General features: G+C 36.0%; 2 protein-coding genes across 2 annotated transcripts; one reads left to right on the top strand and one right to left on the bottom strand.

Annotated features, from left to right (window-relative positions):
- Positions 1-2,367: 2,367 nt before the first annotated feature.
- On the bottom strand, positions 2,368-3,401 carry LOC113731032 (signaling peptide TAXIMIN 1). The gene is made up of 2 exons (XM_027256068.2): positions 3,086-3,401; positions 2,368-2,683 (listed from the first exon to the last, which is right to left on the bottom strand). Exons 1-2 carry the CDS (start codon positions 3,202-3,204, stop codon positions 2,560-2,562), a joined length of 243 nt encoding a protein of 80 aa, XP_027111869.1. The 5' UTR covers positions 3,205-3,401; the 3' UTR covers positions 2,368-2,559.
- Positions 3,402-11,689: 8,288 nt separating this feature from the next.
- On the top strand, positions 11,690-13,099 carry LOC113728578 (tetrahydroberberine oxidase-like). The gene has a single exon (XM_027252969.2). It carries the CDS (start codon positions 11,690-11,692, stop codon positions 13,097-13,099), a length of 1,410 nt encoding a protein of 469 aa, XP_027108770.2.
- Positions 13,100-19,829: the final 6,730 nt, after the last annotated feature.

Here is a 19,829-nt window from a genome sequence, read left to right as displayed (position 1 = left end):
TTGCGATGTTTCTCTTGCGCTTTTACCATTTACTCGTATACATGATTTTTTTTTCCCAGAGCGTTTGAGGAAGATTTCAGAGTAATGTCTCTAGATAAAATTCAATTTCAATTCTCAAGTAATTATTGCAATTGCCAAGCCATATGTTTGTTTTAGGCTTTTAGCATGACTAGATTTTGGGTGTCCACGTCCTAATTTATGTATAAGAAACTTTCATGTTTTCATCCATGATGATACATGCTTTTCTTACGGGTTCTTACCATAATTGTAAATTGTAGATTTGAATCAATTTGATTTGCCAAGATTTTGTCAAATTTTGATCTGATTGGATTGTCTTGATCATCAACGAAACATTCTTTACCATCTCATTTCCTTCTTATATCATAGCCTATATCCGTTCCTTATATACCATTCTGAAGGCATCCAAATTCTTGGTTTCTTGTTAGTTTTGTAGCAGGGTCATGAGATTTAAGGCATACAATTCTGAGTTCAGAAATGATCATCTAAGTAATTTTCCCTCAACTCTCAACACTTGGATAACTGTTGGTAACTCTAGTTGGTTTTGGCATGATGGTTCATAGTTGCCCTTGTAAACTAATCTTGTCATTTCCTTGGGCCTCGTGGCTGGCTAGATTTCTGGACATTGGATTCCAAGGCCTGTAAAGTTTCTTCAGCGCACATGCTTTGCGAGTCACCAAACCTTTAATCCTTGTAGTTTTAAAACGCTGGAGCTCTATCCTATAGTAGAGATGGTAATTTATCCCAAGTCTTTGAAACATAGTTCAAAAAAATTGGCAACAATTTTTCTAGGCAATTTATACTAAAAACCTCACTCTTAAAAAAAAAAAATTAAGAAAGGCAGCTTTCTTTTCCCTCTCATCTTTTCTGTTTTTCATTTCAGAGAAGACAAACAATAAGATATTAGAGAATGTTTCAATGAAATCATCAAATATCAAAGACGCAAGGGAGAACCTTAAATACTGAACTAAATCGCCTAGTATCTATTCATCTTCGATGTGCCCAACAAATGGCTTACGATCACTTGCAAAAGACGACTTCCAATTTGATACAGGAGGTCGATGAATAACTTTGACTGCCTGATGTTTAAAGAATTATACAAGAATATGATATTGTTAAAAACGGCATTTTTTTTTAGCCCAACATTATTACAATTGGTCCTATATTGGAGGAAAGCGGAGGAAGATGGACCTATCTAATCTATTGATGGGCTCGAAAGGAGCTAAGACTTTGTTTGATCACTCAATTCAGCACTTAAATTTAATCGATTGAGATGTCATTATGTTTAGACGCGTCTGATAATAAGAAATTGAACATATGAATTAACTAAGTGGCACTTGCTCCCAAAAATAAATGAAAAACTATTCACTTATCACTTAATGTGATATACACTTAAATATATCAAATTTAATACTTAACAACTCAATAACTTAATATATTAAGACTTCAGATCTCAGTGTTGGTACATAACAATTCAATAATTTCAAATTTAGTACTTAATAATTTAATAATTTAATGGATTCATACTTTAGATTTCAATTTTATCAAACGCATCCTAAATAACATTCGACCATGTTTCAGAAAATTTTGGAGAGAAAATGCAGTTAAGAAGATTCAACCACCTGACCTATGCCCCAGGAGGGAGGCCAACTGAGCTTTAAAACGAGTTAGGTGGCTTTCCCTTCGGTCTATTTTTTTTAAAAATAGAATTTGAAATATAAATTTTACATATATATTATGTATGCAATCGTGCTAGCATATACACTAATAATCTATATAACATTAGCTCTTAAAAAAAAATTTTGACCATTAAAAATTACAACTTGATTCAGTCAATGGAAGCAATTGCCTCTAGGAAAAGCCTAGGGTTGCAAATTGATTTCCTCTCCAAGTTCATGGGGATCAAGCTTAATTTACACTAAGTTCTTCAAGCCAAAAGATTCAAGTTTATATCTAGTTGTTAGGCAATTCTTCTTCTTTATTTGTTCAGTTGTCTGCACAGCAAGAAACAGGGGTTACCTCAAGTTTTCTTTAGCAGCTTCCTACCCCTTATCCTCAAGAAATAAAACCACACTCCTCTCAGAAAACGAACACCGGCCATTGTCAATAATTATTAGTTGTAGATCGACAGGATGGTCCCCCGCGAATAGCGTGGACAAGTTTCATGTCCCATGTGATCACATCATGAATTCAAGATAAAATTTGTCGGGGTCACACGCGTCATGTCACAGCTCACCACATTGACTAAGAGATAAATTTTTATACACCACAAATTATAGTAAAAGAAAAAAATTGTACATTGATAATTGACAAAGAATCATAAAAAGAAAATGGGGTAAAACTAAAGGATGAGGTTCAAGAAATTCATGAGCATCTAACTGATGTCTGTGTCCAGTTGATCTGAGTTTAAAGAATTCAATCAAGAAGTCGAAAAATCAATAAAGTTATCGTACACTGAAACCAAGAAAGACAGAATCTTAGATGAGTTTCCACTTTCAAAACCTACTAAAAATCAGGGCCAGGTTGAGGAGATTCAAGCTTCTAACAAGGGATTTGCTTCGTGAACCACTTCATGATGGAGAATGGAGCTTTGATCAGCCCAAGCGCCAGCTCTATCACCACAGTTACACAGATGCAGCATGGACATATGCAACTTATGCATATTCTGCATCACAAAATTTCCAATAAGCAATTGGTACAAAGAAAGAAAAAATTTTAAATCCTACAATAATTCTTATGACAAAAACCCAAAGAATTGAGGGCAATGGCTATAATTAATAAAACTCAACTCTAATTCAAGCCCAGAAAACCAAAAAAAATTTAAGGAAGAATTTACCGTAACATTAAACATGCTACAACACAAATTTTTGTGATAACATATTATCAGAGAACTGAGGGCAATGGCTCAACTCTAATTCAAGCCCAGAAAACAAAATTTTGAAAAGAATTTACCTTAATCCTAGACATGCTACACAGTTTTTTCTAGGGTGAAGGATTAGATGTGTATCGAGAGTTAAAACATAGAAGGGGGTGATAGTGATGATCAGGGAGGAAAAGATGTACTGACCCGACAATCCAGATGACAACGCCGACGATTGAGAGGAGGCAAGAAATCAATGCGAAGGGAAGGCCCAGGAGAAAGCCGAGAGGGTGACATTCACCGCCTTCACCACAGCAGTCACACATGACTCTGCCTTCTTGATCAAATATATTACTTGTTGATGGAAATCGTGGTTAATCAGCCTTGACCCTTTATATCTTCTTGGTTTTCGCGGAGGAAAATATGATCAGATTTCTCTCCCGGAAATCCTCGGGGGAGCAGAAAACAAAGGCTTCCTTCTTTTTCTTCTTGTACGCAACGGCAAAACAGAGAATAAGAAAACAAAGGAAAACACATACACGTTATCCGGCGTCGATGACAATAATAAAATGAGTCACCCTGTTACGTAATTTGTTGTACAGTTCATATTATGATTGCTCCAAAACTTGTCCGTATTTGAAAATACTTCCTTTTTTATTTATTTTATTTTGCTCATTCCTTTTTTAAAAAAAAATCTAAATTGAACTTTAATTGATCTCTTTGATGGTGCGTTGTTTTTTGGAATAATATTGGAGAAATATTTTGAGCGATGGGCTGCTCGTAATTTCTGCACTCTAGTACTATAATAAATGCATTTAATGAGAAAAATTGGTGTTACATTTGCTCATATTGTGAAACTTAAATATCACAACCTCATAAATATCATACTTTGTACGCAATACTCAACTAGCAAGGATATCGGATAGGTGACTGTTAGATCTCTAGTTTGACTCTTCAAACCTAATCTAAGGAGGGTGACCCAACTGGGTCTAGGGGACTGATGAGAACTCAACCACCATCAGATTAAACGGGTGCACCACGTACCCGTATAGATTTTTTGAAAAAATCACATATTATGATAATTAATGGGAGATCAGGTTTGAACCTTTGACCTCTCATCCCACCAAGTCTTGGTGGTGGCTAACAGCCAAAAGGCCGTTGGTTTTATAAAGCTTGAAATCTCCTTTGAACAAAAAAAAAAAAATCATACTTTTAAGATGTATAGGCTATCTAATAAAGTTTCACTACACGTGCGTTTATCTCTCAATATTTGTGGGTTCAATTGTAAGTGTAATTACCATTTTTTCGGTTAATTTGTTGATTGTATTGCCTCCACAATGGTTTCTTGTAATCTTATAAGATTAAAAAAAACTATATTATAAATTTCAAACACAAAGTTAAGAGTGCACGTACTCAGTATTGTTTTTTTTATGATGAAACTTAGAAATTGTATTATTTCATTTGAAGCAGTATTGATTTACCATACTGGGAAATTGTGAACAGAAGCTGGTGAGAATGCCATTTGGTCTAATTCTTACGGCCGATACTTCCAAATATGTGTGGCACGAGTTAGTTCATGCTGTTGAACTAACAATTATTGCTTTTCCTTATTTAAAAATTAAAATACCCCTTATTTTTCATTTCCCTTTCCTTTTGTTTTTCTTCTCTTTCCTTTATTTAAAATACATCATATCCAATACCAAAAGCCTAAATACTTGTTTTGATACCTGCATAATGTAAGAATTCAATTACTTACTAATTCTATATTTTTGGAGTTGGTTTTTCTAATTCATCACAACAGTCAATAAAACAAAAAATACAAATTCAGGATTCCTGGGACTTTAGTCCGACCAATAAGAAGAATGACTGAAGGACAATTCAAGATCAAGTCTCATTTATCAGACAAAGTTCTCTACAAGTAATTCTATGTTTTTAAACTCGGAACGGACCGGTCGGTCCGACCGGTCAAATCGAGAATCGGCCAACTATTCAGTCCGAGTTATTCTTAAAAATCTAAAAAATAAAAACTTGGTCAAACCATGTCAAAAACCGGGTTTGACCGGAAACCGGTGGCTGTCAAAGTTCTTTTTTTTTTTTTTTTTAAAAGGTCAAAACATTTTTAATATTATGTTTTGACACCTAAGTTGTTAAAAATTATTAATATATCTCAAATATTTCATACTTCATAAATGTTGTTTTAAAGTTTGGTGTTATTTTTCAATTAAGTCCATAATTTTAATTCTAAACTTGTTAATGTTCGTTAAATAATATAAATTGCTACTTGATTGTTCTAATTTCTTTGTATTTTCTTGTTAAATATATTTGAAACATCAAATATCTATAAATATACCTTTATTAATATTAACATGCTCTTAGGTATTTTACATATAATATTTTAATTTTTAAATAATTTTTATTTATAACATCATCCGATTCAACATTTCAACCCCGATCGAACCTATTGACCCCTAAGCTCGAACGAGTTAATATCCGGTCCGAATCTGAAAATATAGTAGTAATTATACCAAACAATTGATGATCCAAAAGATTTAATTTGAATTTTGACAAATGGAAATAGCCCTGTTACATAACTTTCAATTAGTAACAAAATTTGCTGTGTTTTTATATATTATAATCTTATCATCTTCCTTTGTTGTTCTCGTACATACATTTATTGTGATAGTACTTACATTATATGGTGCAATTGATTAACTGTAATTGCAAAGCGGCCCTTGTTTATTCTACAGCAACCCAAATAAATTAGGAGAAGATATATGGACCAATACAAGTTGGCTCAATTAATAACAAGTATAATTTTGAAAAAAGCTTACTAGCCAACAAATATAACCATTCATGTCGCAGTACTTTGGCACCTTGAACGGCAGCTCAACATTGTCCGGAACATACATGCCGTGTTCAACAAAGCTACAATGGGCATTCGTTACTTTCAAATTTCAATGCATTGAAAATTGCCTACTGCAGTGCAGAATCTCGCGAAGTTATTAACCATCATGGAGTATATCTGCTTAAACTTATTGCCTGAGTTCATCGCGCGGCTGTATCTTTAGTACAGGCATCAACTTGACTGATAGTTTCTTAGAGGTGTAAAACTATGTGTTGATTCTTGAGCTTTGCTAGAAATGGGGATTTTTAGGTGGGTACTCATAATCAAATAGTGATATGCAAATTTTTCTTTTATCAATTGGCAACACCTATACGATGTTATGCTATGAGGGGAACTTAACTGGGTTATATAAAGGGTTAGAGGAAAGACAGATTCATTTAGATCAAAAGGGTGCTCTGGCACACTAATTAATCAAAGGTATGCTTCGGCACTAGACATGTCAACGGATCGAGTTCGGGTCAGAATTGAATGTTCCAGATCCGAACTTATTAATTTATACTTGTTCTGGATTCGATCCGTATACTCGATGGGTCTTACACTTGATCTCCCCGAATCCAAATCCGATCGAGTCCGAATACGGGTCTGGTATATCCTATCCAAAATTATATATTAATATTTGTATATGTTTTATAACTATTTATTCATTTAAATGGGTCTGAGTAGGATGCAAGTCGGAATTCAATATTCCAAACCATTGACAAGCCTATCCAGCACACTCTTTAACATTTTTAATTGTAGGATGCAAGATTTCAACTCACAACCCACATCCAATAATGGGTCCCCTTTGGTGGCGAACTTGCTAAAAACAAGTTGGTTTGGTTGGATGTTCAGTTTGGTCTTGTTAGACTGGTGCCGAAAGGTTGAAAGCTACTTGCTAATGGCCTACTTGTCGGTACTTCTCTCTAACACTTGGCTAATTTTACTAGTAATTCGGTGTTAAATGATGTAGTAGATGAACTACCCGCTTTTATCTTCCGGCTCTTTCTAAACTCAGATAGTCAGAATCATTGCTTTGCAGGCATCAAAACACTAGCTAATTACTGCCACTATCGAATTCAACTGTATGACAATTGCATGTCAGATCAACCATCCATCCAAGTGAAAATTGTGCATGGTCGTTTGTATACATGTGGCCTCCAAATTTTTGTAGGAGTATTAGTAATGTCTTAGAAGGCAAGTTTTACATTTATTAGACAAGCTTTTAAGGACAAGTGGAATAATGCAACATTTCATCAGTAGCAATTAGCAGTGTTTCCTAAGTCTTATCATCATGATGCGCATTGAAGCCTTGAGGAATACAAAAATAACAGGAGGCATTGTAGCCTTGATAATGTCATAAAGGACAACAAATGAATGTTATCCTTCTCTCTTTGATCTTGGCGTCAATGGCGTGTGACCATTTCCAGTTATAGTCTGAAAACGACCTCCGTTTTGTTTTTGCTACTAGCAGGAGCCGCGCTTAGAAGTTACGCGGAAAGTTAAACAAACACTGAACCACGTTTCTCTTATTTCGAGTAAATGGACAAATTAGGAGAGGAACGTGTAACACGATATTTAGCTTCATATGTGTGTGTGATTGTTAATGAAGCTGTCAAATTGTTTGAAACTTGGCAATTGGGATTGTTTTACTCCTCTACACGTAATAGACTTACGAAGACCATCATAATTGACTTCCTTGGACTCAACAAAAATTTAGGAGCACGGGATTTAGATGCATGTAAAGACTCGTTAAGAAGATATAGGACTCTAATTGAAAGAACTCACAATAAGTACGTAGTAGCAGAGTACTTAAGGGTGTTTTAGGCATATAATGATTTTATTATTGATATATTAGGTGCTACATATATATGTAATACATAATAGATAATGCTACTAGTGTCTTGCAACAAGAGATGTGAACTTCGGAGTAGTTTAGTTGAACATCAAGTTGTTCAGAGGGGAGGGATGGGTTGGTGGTTTGAAAGGAAGGGGTGTAAGCAAGAAATTTCGTATTCGAGTGTTTCCACTTATATTATAAATTTTTTTTTAAAAAAAAAGTCGTTTTGGGGCTAGCTCTTTCCATCATCGACTAAATTATATTAATGATGTAGGTTCAAGCAGACTTGGACTTACCAACGTTGCTTATGGTAAAAAATATAACAAATTTGTTTAAATGGCAATTTAACTTGTGAAAAATGTAAAAGGACGAGTTTAGTAATGAAAACGTTGTAGTTGACATTCAATTATTAAAGGGACTGAGGAGAAATAATTGAAGGGAGTCGAAGATGCAATCATCTTGTGCAATCCCTCATTGCCCAACATTTTTTTTGGTATTAAATTCACAAATAAATTATTAAAAAAAATATTAATTTGTTAGTTGTGGTCGTGCAAATCCTCGTTATCTCGTAAAGCCTAAAACTATATTCCAAGTTTGAGAGTTCACATTTCACATGACAATTAAGAAATAGAACTACATTTGACTATTACGTTTAATCATCCGCTAAATTTTACTTCAAATCCTTAATTATAGACGCAGTCCCACCTTAGTCCTTACATTTTAATTTTTGAACAATTTATTCCCTAAAGTATGAAATTCTTCCCATTTTAGTTTTGAACAATTTACCCGTAAAATATAAAATCTATCCATAGAATTATCAAAACTAACAGAATAGCAGGTAAGTATTGCTCAAAATTTAAAGTGGACTAAAGTAAAATAGATTTCATGGTTTAGACGGTAAAGTATCCAAAAATTGAATCTTAATTATTAAAGTGGAATATATTTCATACTTTATGGGGTAAAGAATTCAAAATTGAAATTTAAGAGAATGCATCTATAATTTACGACTGTAAAGTAGAATTTACACTTCAGTCATCCTTCAAACGTAGTACTAGTGCTTAAGAAGTTATGGTGAGACAATCTATGTGCAAGTTTCCATTAGTGTAATTCTTGGTACAAGTGGCACAATTTCATTGGAAGGTTTTTAATTAATGGCCACGCAAATGATGAAAGATAAGAGCAGTAGCCGGTATAGTGTAGTTTACTGTTTCCATATGTTTCCTCTACCTAAAGCCATCTTTGTCTACCTAACCTGCATGGTCACGGATGACTATGTGTCTCGATTGTCACACGCCATCCAATTTTTTGCCAAAAATTCATTAGATGTGATGTTTACTTTTTTTTAATCAAAATTTTTCTTATACATAAGAGAGAATGCCCAATTATTTGAGCCTTCTGGTCATTTGGTTCTTCTTAGTGCTTTTGTTTCGGTAAGCTCTTCTTCCTTTTTCTTATTTTGAAGCTAAAGAAGTAATTGACATATATTTTATGTTTAACTCTTTTATTTGCATGTTTGAGGAATCATTTGCTGGGATATTTTACCCTTTTTCAGTTTTTCCTTTTTGCGATTTTTATGTAAATCAGCCAAATTGTTTTCTTTTGTTACGTTCTTATGTTTGATTTCTACCAAATTGCTCTATAAATTGATTCTTTTATTTATTTATTTTTGTAGATGAGTTGATGTTTTTATGATTTTGATATGATTATGCCTACTGTTTTCTTTCTCTCCTTGTTTTTTTTTTAATCCTTCATTTATTAGTTGTTGTTTCAGTTTGAACCACCTACTTGCCTGTAGGTAAGAAATAGATCGGTGCAAGAATTGCAACCATTGCAACTCACCTTCTTTGCTCGATTTTTGTCAAGCATAAGTCTCTACCTCTCTTGTGAAATTCTTTCTATAATTTTTTTTCCAACTAGAAATTACTTTGCTTGAATGCATTTTGCTCTAGGCATCATAGGATGTCTTCAAATGGTAGGTCTAGCTCTCAATGGAAAAAAAAAAGTAGTTCTTATTAACGGACGAAAAAAGTAGCTCTGGTAAGCTCGCAATTTCTTCAGCCATCATAGAAATTGATGCAAATTTCTTTTTATTTTTTATAAATTGTGGATAGACGTTTTTGTATTTTCCTTATGAGTGCTACAAATTTTGGCCAAGAATATACTAGATATCTTTTTTCCCCCTCAATTGCAGGTTTTTTTACAAGTTATAATCGACAAGGATTCTGAAAGGAGTCGGATTTTTTTCTATTTCATAACATCATGAGTTGAACATTCAACTCAGTACATTTTTTAAATTTGATTTTTCATTTTTAACAATTATACAAAATTTTCAATTTGAAACAGATACAAAATTTGCTTCTGTATTCAATCCTTTGAGGTGAGGAATATGTGAGCCCAACCAATGGTAGTACTATTTTTCTGAATTATATTCTTTTTTATTTTTTAACATGGGCTGTTACCTTTTTTCCGCCTTTTTTTCTTGGAGATATTTTAGAAGAAGCACTTTATTTTATTTTCTAAGTTTCTCTGAACAACCATAACTTATTGTTGAATGTTTAACGAATATCTATCTCCAAATGTTAAATGGCACCTATCAAGAATGCAAAAAGTTAATCTAAAATTTTTATTCTAACTTCTAACAAATCGGAATAGTTTTGGCCATTTTCATCATTGGATTATACACATTGTTCTTTTTACTTTTAAACACTAACTACATTATCAACTCCAAAATTATAAAACTATTTATACGCTAAATGTAAAAATAGAAGGTCAGAAACAATTCATTGTATTTTCTCAAAAATATGATTGTAATTAAATGCTTTTGAGTAGGCACAGCAAATCTCAACTAGTTTCATAGAAGTTGTTCAAAAAAAAAAACCCTCTTTATGTGATTCTAATATCCTTTCAGCAAAAAAAAAAAAAAAAAAAAAAAAAAAAAAAAAAAAAGAAGTTGTTCAAAGACCAAGCACAACTTGCCAAATGGATGACCAATTCTTCCAACTTAGTTGACTCTAATTCTAACTTCAATGAGCCAAAAAAATAAAAATAAAAATAAAAAACAAAGGATCGCCTTTTTTTCGGCATTTTATCAAACACTTAATAGGCTCAATAATTTGTCATCTCAATTATGTTAACAACAATATAGAATAGAAACCATGAGTACGAAACCACATCTACATTAACACAAAATTAACTTAAACAAGATATAACAGTTGATTTTTTATAAAAATTACAACTTCATGAGACAATATATATGCAAGTCTATTCCATATAACTTGGTGAGAATCCCATACGTTTGCATATATATTCTATATTTTCTAAACAATAATAATATATAAAATCCAAGATAATAACAAAACCATCATCTTGTAGTTGAGGACTACAAGATCCTCAACTCTCACTACAGTTTTTATATCATATTTTCCTTCCGGAATCTAAAGCACTGTATCCTAATTTTGAATCCTATCTTTTTTTTTTTTTTGAATCCTTTCTCAGATATGATGGTGTAAAAAAAATGGTTAAAATGGTAGTATTTAGTTATTAGTAAATCATTAAATGCATATGATGTGGAGAGAGTTAAAGTGTTCAATTCTAATTGGAGCTGTTTTATTGGTCATTGATCAACTATTAGGCAACCACCAGCCCAAGGCTGGTGCCTACCACCAAAGCATTAAAACTCGGTGACCCTTGCCTCACACTAATTTGTCATAATTAAACGTGGCCTTGTTTAAAAAATCCAGACGGGTACGTAGTGCATCCGTTTGGTCCGGTGGTGGTTCAGTCCCTTCCGGATTATTCTTGGATCTCTTTAGGGTCCTCCCCCTCCCCTATAGTGTAAGAAGCTATCGTATCGAGAAAAAAAAAAAAAAAAAACAACTATTAGGCTTGCCCACTAGTTGGTCATTGACCAAGATAAAGCTTGCCGTTTGGGTTTCATGTACTTTCACATTTCTTGGGAAAGTGTTTATTTGATTGGTTCACCTAGAACATTGTGTAGGTATTATGCAATTCCTGATATTGAAACCTTCCCTCGAGTTTTTATGAATAGGAGATTAACAAGTTCGGGTTTTGTCTTGAACCAGAAAGGGATATGGAGTTATGGACTATGGAGGCTTCAAGCTACTCCTCGTTGCCTTCACTTCTTTCCTTGCTCATTCTTCTGCTGGTCACCATACAGGCTGGTTCAGTTCAAATTCATGATGGTTTTGTCCAATGCCTTGCATCACAAAACTCAAGCTCAATATCTGACATTATTTACACCCCAGAAAACTCATCATATCTGTCAATTTTGCAATCCTCGAATTTGCGATCCGCATCAATCTCATCCTCAGAGCCAGCTTACATTCTTACACCATATGTTGAATCCCAGATTCAGGCAGCAATTTATTGTGCCAAGAAACTGGGCATTCAAATTCGAGTCCGAAGTGGTGGACATGACTATGAAGGTCTTTCTTACATTTCAAGAATCCCATTTGTCATTGTGGATCTCAGAAACCTCAGCTCGATATCTGTTGACACAGAAAACTATGCTGCATGGGTTCAAGCTGGTGCAACTTTGGGCGAACTCTATCACAGGGTTGCTGAAAAAAGTAGGAGACTAGCTGTTGTCGGCGGTACTTGTCACACGGTAGGTGTGGGAGGGCACTTCAGTGGAGGAGGATACAGCATGATGTCGCGCAAATTCGGGATGGCTGTTGATCACATCATTGATGCCAAAATCATTGATGTTAATGGTCAAATTTTGGATAGAAACTCCATGGGAGAGGATCTCTTTTGGGCCATTAGAGGCGGTGGAGGAGCAAGTTTTGGGATTATTGTTGCATGGAAAATAAGCCTAGTTTCGGTTCCAGAAAATGTGACAATTTTTAACGTAACCAAGACAATGGATCAAAATGCAATTGAGCTAGTACACAAGTGGCAATACATTGCTGACAAGATTGATCCAAACCTATCAATCAGGCTTGAATTTAATGCTGTATCTTCTCCCCAAGATGGAAACAGAACGATCAGAGTATCGTTTCTTGCTTTATTTCTTGGCGGAGTTGATGATCTCCTTTATTTGATGCAGCAAAGCTTCCGCGAGATGGGCTTGGTAAAAGAAGATTGCAGCGAGATGAGCTGGATTGAGTCCACACTCTTCTTTGCATCATTACCCAGAGACGAATCCATTGATGTTCTTCTAAGCAGGACTCCAGTGTATAGGCTGTACTTCAAGGGGAAATCCGACTTTGTTAGGCATCCCATTTCAGTAAATGGTCTAAAAGGAATGCTCCAAAGAATTTTGGAAGAAGATAGTACTAATGCATATCGTTCGCTACAGTTCAGTCCTTATGGAGGAAGGCTGAGTGAAATCTTAGAATCTGCGACATCTTTCCCTCATAGAGGAGGGAATGTTTACATCATTCACTATTGGGCTGCCTGGAGTAGAGAATACAATAATGCAGAAAATACGAGAGAAATGAAGTGGATCAGAAGGATTTACAAATACATGGATCTCTAGTGCAATTAAGATATTTGTTTCATTCTAATTTCTCTTCAGACATTCTTTTGTTCGATCAATGTCTTAATGAAGGCTACAAAAGATTTATTATTTCAATCTCTGTTCTTCATCCAACCCTCCCCTTCCCCCCAAACCCCCTAAATTTTAGGGTTAGGAGGTTGGAAGCCTATATGGCGTGTAAATAGCTAAACATTCGTGAACATTTTCAATTTCAACTACAAAATTGAAACCTATACTTGGACATTTTTTTAAATTAATTTTTTAATGAGAGGATGCTAAAAGCCTATTACAACACGTAACTAACAAGAAAATGAGTGGCTCTTATGTAATTTGCAAACATGAATGGCCCCAGACTAAAAGGTGAAAGTAAAGCTTAGGGTGCAAAGTGTTCAAAATTAAAATTTAGGGTATAAAATGAAAAAGTGGGATAAGTTCGAAGATGCAAAGTTAAGTTAATCCTTTTTTAGAACCTTATTAAATGTGTTTCCTTTTTTTTTAGGTAATTTTGTTTCAAGTTTTTAAGGTTTTTCATTATCCCACAATACAACAGAAGAAATTCTTGACTATCAACTTTGAATGATACATCTGCTAAGTACACCATTCTATATAAACCTATTTTCATAGGTGGCTACCCATTTATATTGAATTCTCTCTTAAAACTTTTTACGCTCTACTTAACTCTTAGAAATGTAATCATATTTCATTCAAACCATTTATATGCAGAAAAATCAGAAGTCCAGATTGATTTAGCTACTCAATGTAAATTCGGAACCTTATTAAAGTGGTAGAAGTTCGAAGGTGCAAAGCGGAGTTAATTCTTTCCAGAACCTTGTGAAATGTGTTTCATTGTTTTGTAATTTATTTTTTAGGTAAAAGTGTTTCAAGATTTCAAGGCTTTCCATTATCTCACTATATATATAGCAATAGAAATTCTTGACTCTGAACTTTGAATGATATATCTGCTATGTATACCACACTATTCTACACAAACCTACTTTGATAGGTGGCCACCCATTGAGGTTTAATTCTCTTTTAAAACTTTTTATGCTCTACCAAACTCCTTGAAATGTAATCTTATTTCATTTAAACCATTAAGTCAAGTTTGATTTATCTCCCGAGTATAAGTTTGGAACATTGCTAAACCGGTACAAATTCAAAGGTGCAAAGTGGAGTTAGTCATTTTTTGGAGCCCTATTAATTGTATTTCATTTTTTTTTTGGTAAATGTGTTTCAAGTTTTCAAGGTTTCCATTATTACACTATATAGCAAAAGAAATTAGGAATGGCAATGGGGCGGGGGTTAGACGGGGAACTCCTCCCCTGCCCCGTCCCCGCCTTGCCCCGCTTCCCTACGGGCACACCCACAGGGTGAATAAAAATTTGTCATACAATTTTATTGTAGTCAAATTTGACCAAAGGATCAAATACTTAAATGCCAACACATCACCAAATCATTATCCATTGTAATTTCACAATTGTAAGTCATAAAAACAATCAAACAAAATTTATTTAAATGCAATCCAATATGATGAAACAAACACAACTAAAGTAGTCAAGTTTTCACTTTTGATACAAATACAATCACTAAATCATTGTTGTGTGATTTTTTGAGAAAAAAAAGTTATTGTGTTAAGTATAATTAGGAACTTAGTATAAATGTGTTAGTAAATTTGATATAACTAATTAACAATTTCTATTAGCAGACATGTATAATTGTTAGCATTTGATAATATCAATTATAGTACGAATACTAATATACATTATGTAATACTTATAACTAAGAATATCATTATTGTAAATTTGTAACTATTTAAATTAAATATCACATATATAATTATATACATATAAATTTAATTGTTTATAACGAGTGATGGGGCGGGGGATGGGGTGGGGGTATACTCCCTCGCCGGCTGCCCTGTTTTTTAATGGGGGGAAAAATTCTCCCTCCCCCCAGCCCCATTTGCCCGCGGGCACCCTCCTGGATTACCATCACCAAAAGGAATTCTTAACTATGAATTTTGAATGATATCTGCCGTGTATACTGACAGGCGTCAAACCTGTGCAATAATAAATACCTGCTTAAATAAAATACAAATTCTGTATATAGCGGTAAGCAGGGTCGAATCCACAGGGACTGGGGATAATTTAATTTCTTCTCAAGTTCCAGATATGGGGGGTTTTGAAAATGATAGTAACTAAATTACTTGGAATAAATTAAATAAAATAAAATAACTACAACTCAAATAACTAATTATCACAATAAAAATAATAATGGACGAACTCTAGCCAAGAGACAACTTCGGAGATGGTTCACTTAATTCGATCACAGATGCAAGGATTATTCCAGTTACTATCTGATAAATTAGTTATAGTTGTCATACACGTGATAAACAACCAACTCTTCCTCAATTTGTCGATAGCCAAGGTACGACCGTTGACTATTTCTCTAATCAGGAAATAACCCTAGGTACGACCATAGAAGTTCAATTCCCTAATTGCATGAATAATTAGAAGAGCCTAATTCTAACCAATCAACACGCTACGAGGGTCTCTTTAAGTTAGCCTGCCTATCTCCCTGACACAAACCCAATCATGCCAGTTGCCACCAGTTTAGAATAATTAAACAATTACGGATTTAACTACCCTAATTGGCTTCAGGTTATTGAATTAATCTAGAATCCGGGCCCTGGATAATCGAATAATAAAACAACCATATGAACATAAAGCAGAAGATAGACAAATACCAGTGAATAATGGGAATAAATAAAAACTAATTCGATCTCACAAATTTAGTAGAACCAAATCCTCCGTTGTTCTTGACTAGACAAACTTAGCCACGCCTCATGAGAAAATCTTCAAGTAATTCCACTGAGGTCCAGGCCATAAGAGAAACCAAGAAAGAATCAAACTAAACTATGCTAAAAACTAAGCTAAAACTATTGATTTATCAACCTCTCGTACGTTTCTCCCTTTTTAAAGCCAAAAGGAAGTCTAATGCTATCTCTAGTGGTCCCCACACCAAATTCAAAGTCTTGTACGTTTCTTTTCCTAAAGTCCAAATGACTCATGCTTCTTATCCGTGGTCCCCGCACATGTGAACAAAGCCTCCAAAGTACTTGTTGTTCCAAGTCTCTCTACGTTGCTTTCTTTGAAAAGCCCAAATGACTAAATGCCTTGCACTAGCTTGTGGTCCCCACCAATTCAAGGACCTAAAGGTTGAAGCCCTTAGAAGTCTGCATTTTTCCATACAAGTCCCTCCTTTTTGGTAATTTTCTGCTTCACTCCTGAAATTGATTCCAAATACCAAATATGAGTAAATATCAGCAATTAACACAATATTTGTCAGGGATAGAAGGGGAAATCAATAATAAATTTACTAACAAATTATACCCTATCAATTCCCCCCACACCTGAATCATGCTTGCCCTCAAGCATGGGGAAAGTATACAGACACCAAAATTTGATAATGGTCATTGCTCTATCTACCAAATTGCCAAGATATTCAAGAGAGAACCATATATCGGGCATTAGTAATTAAAATCCAAGAAGCATCCCCCCAGTTAGCTTCCCAACCACCAACTTTTCCAATTTAAAGCAAACTAATCTAAGAAAAAAGAATGGTTGCTCACATTTATCAGTAAATGGTCCAACTATTAACCAAAATCTCGACATTAAGATCACAAACCGGCAAGCTGACTTATTCACATACTAACACAATCTTTATTTTATTTTTTTCCTTTTTTTTTTTGAGTAACAAAAGACTTAGTCTTAGCCCTTAGAGCCTTTTGACGCGAACTCCAACATTTGATAGATGGAGGAGCCCGGTTACTCAGCTCCAATCGCTACGGGACCACGCACTCATAGCAATTACTACCTTTTGACGCGAGAATCGACACTTTAGGTGAAGATCCCCGGTTACTCAGTAGTGATAACTAGCGGAGTACAGTCACCTTTTATTTACAATCATATAGCACAATAACTAAAAATGACACAAAAGAACAGCAGCCAGCCTCAAATTTTCAAATATGGAGAACTAAAATTAATAATTGGACCAATTCACATGAAAAATGCCAACAATCATTCCCTATGCCTAGAAAAGTTAACTAAAAATTGGAAAAGTTAAGCAATTATTGCTATTCACCAAAGAGATGTTCATGAACTCAATCACATTAATTTAATACCCTTTTATTAATAAAAATTGGCAATAGCATAATTAGAGGCAACAATCCAGCATCAAAACTTGGTATTCATTTAAGGACTGACCACTAGAAAGAAAAAGAAAAGAAAATAAATGAAAGATAGGCAAAACTAACTAAAAATAAAGGAAAAGCCCCTAGAAATCGAAAACTGGAAATACTAGCACCCAAACTGACCCCCCCACACCTAATTCACACATTGCCCTCAATGTGATAAATAAACAATAATAGTAAGCAAAAGAGCAACGGTACTTCCCTGAAATCACGGGGACCATGGCGGGGCCACAGCAGTGAGTGAGGCGGGGAATGGTTGAGTTGGGTTGGAGTAGGCTAAGGTCAAGAGGTTCTGGACCTAGAAGAGAACCTTGATCTCACAGAGTCTTTGACTGGCAGTGGGTGACGGCTGGCGCTAGGGCAGAGGTGACGGCTGGCGTGTGGAGGCCTGGCCTGGTCTGTTGCTGGGATGACAGGCGCGCAGGTGCTCCTGCGCTGCTGGTCGCGCGCCCACTGCAGGAAACTGCTGGCGGACTGGAGGTCGCGCGCAAGGGGGAAAGCTGCTCGCTCGGCCTGCACGCGCGGGCTGCAGTCCGCGACTGCAGCTGCTGCTCGCTGCTCTGGTCGCGCGCGCGGAGTGCACGCTGGTGTTGCTTGAGAGCTGGCCTGGGCTGGGGTTCGCGCTGGAGCTCTTGCGCTGGAAGGCGGCGAACGGCACGGCTCGCGCGCGCTGGTGGCTCGCTGCGAGGGGGAAAGCTGCTCCGGCTGCGCGCGAGCTTGCTGTTGGACGACGGAGCGGTGGTGACAGTTCGGGCGCTGTGCGTCGTGTGGGGTTGGAGGCAGCAGCAAGCTGTGGCGGCGCTGGGCTGTGGAGCTTGGGCAGGCGGCTGAGCTGGATCTGCTGCAGTGGTGGGAGCGACCGTGCGGTGGAGCTCAGGGCTGGACGGCGGCGCTGGTGTTGCTCTGGTGCCATGGTGAGGGCGGCGCGCGGCGATGGCAGTTCGGCGACGAGCTACGGGGAGATTGGTGGAGCTCTTGGCGGCGGCGGGTGAAGAAGAAAAGAAAAGGGAAAAAAAAAAGGGAAAGCAGCGGGGAAGAAAGAAAGGAAAGAAGAAGAAAGAAAAGAAGAGAAGAAAAAGGAAAAGATTTTTTTTTTTTTTTTTTTTTAGTACCTCTGGCTTAGGCGTGGGCACGTCTAACTGCTATAGAGTCCGCAGATCCTGAACGAAAATTTCTTTCCCTCAGGCGTGACCACCAGGCGTGGGCACGTCTAACTGCTATAGAGTCCGCAGATTCTGAACGAAAATTTCTTTCCCTCAGGCGTGACCACCTGGCGTGGGCACGTCTAATTGCCACTTTCCTGCCACCAAGCAACAAATCACTAAATGCAACTGACACTTAACAAAAACTCCGAAAACATAAAAAAATTAAAACAAAAGCCTTGGGTTGCCTCCCAAGCAGCGCCTTTCTTTAATGTCTTTGGCTAGACATTGTCCTGTTTATTCATGGAGGATAAAATCGCGTAGCTCGCTTCAGTGCTTCATCTTCTATGTAATCCTGATAGCCCTCGTAAATAGAGTAATTCTTGAGCACACGAGCTACGGGCTTCCATGGACTAGTAAATGGCACCAAACAACCAAGTAATGACCTTAAATCTTCATTCACTCCTCCATCACAAGCACTTGCTGGTTTGAGATATTTTGCCATCGTGACTCTTAAATTGTTCATGTCATGAAACTCAAAATTTTCTGGTATAATAAAATCAATCTCACTAACAGGAATTAAAGAATAAGAGTCAGGAAAATATTCATTAAGGAATGGAGGAGATGTCACCGCATTTGGAGATTGTTCACTGGATTCATTCACTTGAACCATTTGATGTTGGGGTCTCAATTCTTGTGCTTCAACTTTCTTTTCATCTGCATCTTTAGATTCTTCTTCTTGAGACCCTTGCAGTACCATGTCATTTGTCAGAATAATTGCACTCTCATCTTCCTCATGGTCGATAATAGTCGGTGAGGGCAATTCTTCATAAACTGGAGAAATCAATTTGCTTATTTTAGATGCCCATTCACGCCTTCCTTCTTTCATCTCTTCACTCATCTTTTGTGTCTCCTGTTGAAGTTGATGTACCTCCTGTTGAATTTGATATGTGTTAGTAGCTAGTGATTCAACTATTTCTTCAAGAGACATACCTGACATGGATGACGGTTCTTGAAACTCTAGCTGTTGAAAATCTATTGGCCTTTGTTCATAATTAAAATTGGAATCATCCAACCATCCTTGATCATACCCGTGTGAAATAGGGTCATACCATGTTTGATATTGAGGTGAAAAATTTCCAAAAGTATTGAGTGGGACACTCAGATTATCCTGATATTCGGGGCACATACCGGTCGAATGATCCCTGGCATAACAAATTTCACAGGTTGCAGCAGCCATTCTTTCTCTAATAGAGTTTACTGCCTCTGAATATGCAAACTTAGCAAAAAAACTAGTCTCATCGCCTTCCCCGGAAATAAAATCCAGTCTATCACCAAA

Source organism: Coffea arabica, chromosome 2e (genome assembly GCF_036785885.1).
Source record: "Coffea arabica cultivar ET-39 chromosome 2e, Coffea Arabica ET-39 HiFi, whole genome shotgun sequence".
Taxonomy (NCBI): domain Eukaryota; kingdom Viridiplantae; phylum Streptophyta; class Magnoliopsida; order Gentianales; family Rubiaceae; genus Coffea; species Coffea arabica.
The sequence above is the reverse complement of the archived record's forward strand: the minus strand, read 5'-3'. Positions and strand labels throughout refer to the sequence as shown.